The sequence below is a fragment of the Corapipo altera genome, unplaced genomic scaffold (genome assembly GCF_003945725.1).
Source record: "Corapipo altera isolate COAL_440 unplaced genomic scaffold, ASM394572v1 58594, whole genome shotgun sequence".
Lineage (NCBI taxonomy): Eukaryota > Metazoa > Chordata > Aves > Passeriformes > Pipridae > Corapipo > Corapipo altera.
The window spans coordinates 1-6,768 of NW_020886312.1; the positions used below are offsets into that span (position 1 = coordinate 1).

The 6,768-nt window shown below is 48.8% G+C and overlaps 1 protein-coding gene across 1 annotated transcript; it reads left to right on the forward strand.

Annotated features, from left to right (window-relative positions):
* Positions 1-65: 65 nt before the first annotated feature.
* Positions 66-6,688, forward strand: LOC113941135 (speckle-type POZ protein; the record flags this gene model as incomplete). The annotated part of the gene is made up of 5 exons (XM_027632292.1): positions 66-219; positions 3,565-3,742; positions 4,563-4,618; positions 5,021-5,143; positions 6,657-6,688. Coding segments are annotated over 5 exons (526 nt in total), but the record flags the coding sequence as incomplete, so codon positions are not given.
* Between the last annotated feature and the right edge of the window lie 80 nt (positions 6,689-6,768).

Consider the following 6,768-nt stretch of genomic DNA (forward strand, 5'->3'; position numbering starts at 1 on the left):
GTGCTGTGGGGTCAGTGCTGTGGGTGGGTGCTGTGGGGTGGGTGCTGCAGCTGTGCCTGCCCCAGCCTGGCCCTGACCCCCCTGTCCTCAGAGAGCCAGCGTGCCTATCGATTCGTGCAAGGCAAGGACTGGGGCTTCAAGAAATTCATCAGGAGAGATTTCCTGCTGGATGAGGCCAACGGACTCCTTCCAGATGACAAACTCACTCTGTTCTGTGAGGTAAGGCAGCCTGTGCAGTGAAAGCACTTCCATTAGCTGAGGGCAGACCTGACCTCCTTTCTCATCCTTGCTTTTAAGGAGTCAGAGGTGTCAGAGCGATGCTGGGTGTTTGTGTGACACTCAGATTTTATTTGTGTGTGTGTGGCTGGTGGCTTTGTCCTCTCTGTGATTCATCCCACTTCACTTCCATTTCTTTTCTGGCTACTTTGTGTTTGGTTTTTACCTGGGCTGATGATAGGAATCAGGCTAAGTTTGATTATCATTTCGCTCCTGGTTTGGTGTTATCATCCATCTGTTTGTGCTCCCTAAGTTGAAGCTCACTTGGGATAATAAGCACCACTAGCTCTGTAGTGGGGACTGGCCTGTTTGTCACTTGCCTGCTGAATAAAAAAGTGTTTTCTTTATTTTCTGAAATGTGTCCATGCAGCCAACAAAAGGAAAAATACAAGAGAAAGGAATTTTACAGTAATCACAATTTTCCCTTCATTGTGTTTGTACTTTCCTACAACTGCTTACAGCATTATTATTTCACTGGTACTTATTTCAGGCCAGTTATTTCTAAAACCAGATATTTAAGTTTAGGAACCTTAAAGAGCAAATTTAAACTCTGATTTAATGTCTTCAGGGCTCCTTCTGTTTTACTTCCGTTTGTCTTTTTAACTGCAAAATCCCTCCTGGAGCTGTGATTTTTGCCAGAAGACAGGTGGAACAAGTTGTTCTCCCTTTGGATCTCCTGCACTGGTTTTTTTTTTAATGGGAATCTTTTCTTTTGTTCAGGAATGAAAGGGAAGCTTCAATCTAAGTTGTTCAACAAGGATTTGGTTTGTGGGTTGTTTTTTTTTTCAGTTTTGCTTGGCCATTCCAAGGCTGCACGTGTTTAAATGAACAAACACCTCAGGGATGTGTATTTTAAGCAGTAACGTGAATTATTAGTGAAGGAGGGAGCCCTTCCTGAACACTTGGAGCAGTAAGGGAGGAGAGCAGGACAGAGCCCTGTGTGACACCTCTGTGGGTCTGGCAGTTCCTCTTTCCTTTGTGGTAAAAGAGCCAAAAACCCTCACACTTGTTGGGTGGAGCCCAAAACGAACGTCTGAGGAGGGAATGTGTGAGACACAATGTAGATAAACCCCAGATCCACAGTAGTCTTGGCAACTAGTCCTGATCAAGTCACTGCACCCTTTGCTGAATTGTTCCCTTCAAAAGCTTCAGTGGTTTGGATTGTTCTGGAGGAGGAGGAACCTCGCTCTTGGCTGCACCTGCCCTTGGGATCTGTTCTGTGAGGAGTCTGAAGGTCGCTGATGCCAGAAGGTTTTGCTGTCTGGAAACAGTTTGCTGAGAACTTCCAGCACCTTGGTTTGGTTTGGGTTTTTTCCCTCTGCCTCCTTTTTCTCCTCTTTTTCCCTTTCCTCCCTGAGTTTGTAACTCCCTTAGCATTCCAGCCGTGCGCTCTCCTGATCCTTCCCTGCTGGCCACAGGTGCCAAATGATGCTGCTCCATCTGTGCTTCCAGCTCTGGATGGAGGAGCTCCCAAAGGAGTTGGGAACACTGGATGTGGAGGTGCCTCTCAAGTGCAGATATCTGTGATTCCTGCACACCACAAGGTTCTTTATTGAAGCTGGAAGGAAGAAGCCCTTTGCTCTCTGCTCATGGCCGGTGCTGAGCGTGGATAATTCTCCCTGGAAATGCTGTTGGGCCAGAGAATGATGGTCCTTGTCAAACATTTCAGACCTGACTTCATTTCCTTGTCAGTTTGGGGATTTTTCAGGCCCTTGTTTTGCAGGTGGGCTTGGTTGTTCATATCCCAACTGCATTGCTTTTTGCTGCTCAAATTACATTCCAGCAGCAGAGGTAAATATCCTTGCAGTCAGGCTCCCAGGAGGGAGGTGTTCCCGAAGTTCTGGCAGCAGCTCTTTTCTGAGCTCTGGGTAGTGTTGGTTCCCTTGCTGAGATGTTGAAAACAGCTTAAGCAAATCCTTCTCTCTTTTAACATCTGAGGCTGGAATCCAGTAGAAAGCCATGGAATAACTGGCTTTATTTCATGTATGAAGAGGATTTATTTGTGGATTTGAGACACAGTTTTTTGGCTGCTCTGTGATCCGTGTTGGACTTCCAACAGGGGATCTGCATCTTAGAATTCCCTTTTAATGCACCTGATGAGTTTTCACCCATCCTGGAGTCCACTTTGCTGCTGTGGATGTCACAGGACAGGGGGATGATGCAGCTCTCAGGTGAATGATGAGGAACTTTGGCTTCTCCACGTGTGCTGTGGCTGGTCCGTGGTGTCCTCTGGCATCTGATACCTGTTTGGTTGTGAGTCTCGTGTGCTTTACACAAAATGTGCCCCCAGAGCCCCCCTGCAGCTTTCTCAGGAGTTGGGATCTGTTCTGACAGGTTTTCCCCTTTCCTTTTCCTCCCTCTCAGTTCATGATTTCCTTCTTCTCCACACTGTGGAGCTTCCTCTGCTGTCCAGTATTCTTTGGCCACTGGTTATTAATAGAGGTGGAATTTAACTTGGACTCGCCAGCAAATCCAGGGAATAGTCTCACGTCTCTTCCCTGTCAATCTCTCTGCTTTATTCCTTCTACAGCAGGGCTGGATTAGTCACTCTGATCTTTTCTAATTGGGCTCTGCCTGATTTCCTGCAGCCCTGACAATGGTTGGGTGCTCAGTGGGCCCTCGGTGAAGGAGGTTCAGCAGCCACACTGGTCCTGCCTCAGAGCAGCTGATTAGGAATCTCTCTGCCTTCCCCAAATCCTCCTAATTATTTGACATAAAGCTGGATTTTCTTTTTTTTTTTTTTTTTAAACTTGCTGTTTAGGTGGGTTTTAATTGTATTTTATGGCATGACAGGAGCACTGAACTGCTGAGGTGCAGAAGGAGAAGCAGGAAGACATTTCAGGAGTCAGCCACTGCCCTTGTGCCTCCTGTGCTGGGTTATAAAAACTCTGTGTGTACTTCATTTTCATGTGGCCTGTTGTCTGTTGCATTATTGATTGGGGAGGGTTTCACAGTGTTGATAGAAGGGGAAAACTAGGTCAGGTGTGGTGTCTGGAAAAGCAGGAAAATAAGGTTCTGCTTCGTTAGGAAACCATCTGACAAAGTTACAGCTCAGCTGTTGGTTTGGGGTTGAGAAGGAAACCTGCTGGTGGCATTTAGGGTTTGGGATGGACACTGGTATCTCTGAACAGAGGAGCAAAGGTGCTTTAAAAACAGGCACGTTTTTAACCCTGCAGTGACTGTGCTGGGGTTTGCTCTGCGTCCCCCTGGCCATAAACCCCTCCTGGAGGGAGAGCCCTCTTTCTGTGCGTGTCTTTGAGGGTGTTTCTGCCTTTGCCTCCCCTGCAGGTGAGTGTGGTGCAGGACTCAGTGAACATCTCTGGCCAGAACACCATGAACATGGTGAAGGTGCCCGAGTGCCGCCTGGCCGACGAGCTGGGCGGGCTCTGGGAGAACTCGCGGTTCACGGACTGCTGCCTCTGCGTGGCAGGCCAGGAGTTCAAGGGGCACAAAGCCATCCTGGCAGGTGGGTGTTTGGCCCTGGAATCGTGGGATGGGTTGGGATGGAAGGGAACTTAAAGCTCAGCCACCCCCTGCCACGGGCAGGGACACCTTCCACTGGCCCAGGGTGCTCCAGCCTGGCCTTGGACACTGCCAGGGCTGGAGCAGCCACAGCTCCTCTGGGCACCCTGTGCCAGGGCCCACACAGGGAAGAATTCCTTCCCAATATCCCATCCAGCCCTGCCCTCTGGCAGTGGGAACCCTCTGTCCCTTGTCCTGTCCCGTCACTGTTCATGTTCTGTTCCATAAAACACAGAAATCAGGAAACAGGCAACAAGATGGATTTTAACTCTGGGAGCCGGAGTTCTTAGCAGAACAGGAGCCAACAGCCTGATGGGCAGTGGGGCTTTTGGAGTTCTTTCATCTTTAAAGGAGGCTCCTGCAGCTCCTTTATCAAAGAGCTGTGGTACCAGAGTGGTTTGTGAGCTGTTCCAGGTGGAGAGGAAATCCCCACTTGGTTTGTAATTGCCTGTCTGCTCCTTTGACAAGGACAGTGGGAGCGTTTTTTGTGGCTGTAGGGTACTCTAAAACATTCCTAAAGCATTTGTAAGGAGAACTTAGCACATTTCCAAGGAATACTTTCCTACCAAGCCAAGAAACACCTTCCCACCCTGGGACTCTCCAGCCTTGCTGGAAGGACGTGAATCCTCCCCTCCCCAGCTGGAAGCTGTGGCAGCCCCAGTCCATGGGGAGGGTTTCTCAGTTGCTGAGGTGTTGCTGAGCCAGGCTCAGCCCCCCCTGAGGACAGAGGAGCCTTTCCAACTGTGTTTTGTTTTCCCTCACAGCGCGTTCCCCAGTGTTCAGCGCCATGTTTGAGCACGAGATGGAGGAGAGTAAAAAGGTAAGACCCTGAGGGGAGGAGAACCTCTCCAGCTGCAGAATGGCTCTCCAGTCAGCTCCTGCTCGCAGAACTTCCCTTGTGTTTGTGATTTTGGTCACCTCTTAACTGTCTTTCTCACATTAGATGCACCTCTCTGCTTCAGCTGCCCTGAAGGGAGGAAGACAGGGATCAAGGAGGCAATTGTACCTTTGTTCCTCTTGGGAAAGAGTCTGGGGTGGGACAGGGAGAAGTAGAGAAGGTGAAATACAACTCAGAATTTTTCTTACTCCATCCACATCTTTTCTTTTTCTGTTTCTTTTTTTGCACTGCTCATTCTGAATAGTTTGCCTCTGAATCCTGAAGGAGTTTGGGGGAGAAGGAGGCCCTGGCTGGATCTTAATAAGCTTTGTTTTCCTGTTGCAGAATCGGGTTGAAATCAATGATGTGGAGCCGGAAGTTTTTAAGGAAATGATGTGTTTTATTTATACTGGGAAGGCTCCAAATCTTGACAAAATGGCTGATGACTTGCTGGCAGCTGCTGACAAGGTAGAGTTGGGATTCTGGGGAGCTGACAGGACTGGGAATGATGTTTTTCCATTCCACAGTGCACTTGGAGCTCCCTGCAGGATCCCCCGTGGGGCTGGGCAGGTTCCTGGAGCTGGTTGTGGCTGACAGGTAACCCTGGGTGTTGTCTGAGGTCCCTCTCACAGAAGATCCACGTCAAACATCCCACAGCTGGATAAATCCAGCTCTTACAATAGCACAGGCAGCAGTTTCTGGGTCCGCTGCTCACTTTGAAGCTTTTTTTAAGCTCTGTTCTCTCACCTGAGCTGGGGGTGAGAAGAAGGTTTCCAGGTGGACCCACAGGGATATTTTTCCATGTGGTTGTTCCCAGCTCTCCAAAGGCTGCTCTGCCTCCTGCCAGCTCCAGGAGAGGCTCCAAAGGGATGCATGGCCAGGACTGGGGAGGTGGTGCTGTGTGTTTGCCTTTGCCAGGGGCAATCCCAGAGGGAAGGGAGCACTGGAGGAAGCCCTGGTGTGGTCTCCAGGGAGCTGGGATGACTGGAAGCTGCTGGAAGTCCCTGTGGATTTGCCAGCTGGGCCTCCTTCCCTTTGCAGCAACTAAGAAGGGAATTAATGCAAGATCCTTGGGCTGATTGTAATCATTGCCACATAGTTTATTCAATATTTAAAGGGTATTGATTGAGAGCTCACAACCACCTTTCTTACTTACTCTTGAGTAAATAAGAAAGAAGCAGCAGTACATTAAGGACAGAGTGGCTTTAATTTTGACTTTCCTGGCTTATAACATAGTCGTGGGGTTTTTTCCCTTTTCAACTCATTCTGTGTCTTTTAAAAGCAGAAATAAAAAAAATAAATCTTTGGTGAAAGCACATAAAGCATCCAGTATTTACCCAGGAGACTGAAACAGCTTCTTCTGAGCTCCTCCTGTCTCTGGGGGGAAATATGTAATTAGACCAAAACCAACCCAAAGCTCGTTTTCTCAGCCCAGGAGATGCTGTGGCAGCACTGGGGCAGTGCTGGTGGAAGGGTGGGGGTTTTAGGTGTGATTAAGAAAGGGGAGAAGGGGAAATGTTGGTACCTGAGAGACCAGAACGGCCAATTTTGCCCACCAATGTAATTAGAAACTGAGCTATTTGCAGCCAAAAATAGAGCTAAAAAATATGTGCACGGAGGAGAATATTCCATTTACAGAAGGAGAATTTGCTGCATTTAAAGCCACTGACAGACAATCCTCTAAACTAATGGCTTGGCCCAATAAACTGGTTTATTTCTCAGTCCAGATTAGAAAGTAAATTTGATTTGCTGTCGTGTTGGGAGCAAACTGTCCTGGCTCTGAGCTGGGCCTTGGCTGGGATCGCTGTGACCAGAGTCCTGTGTGACAAAACGTTTCCAGAATCGAAAATGCCCCGTGGAACCCAGTCCCCTGCAGTACAGCCCAGTGGAACCATGTCCCCTGTGTTCCAGTACAGCCCAGTGGAACCATGTCCCCTGTGTTCCAGTACAGCCCAGTGGAACCATGTCCCCTGTGTTGCAGTACACCCTGGTGTGACAGTGTCTGTGTGACAGTGTCTGTGTTGCAGTACACCCTGGTGTGACAGTGTCTGTGTTGCAGTACCCCTGGTGTGACAGTGTCTGTGTTGCAGTAC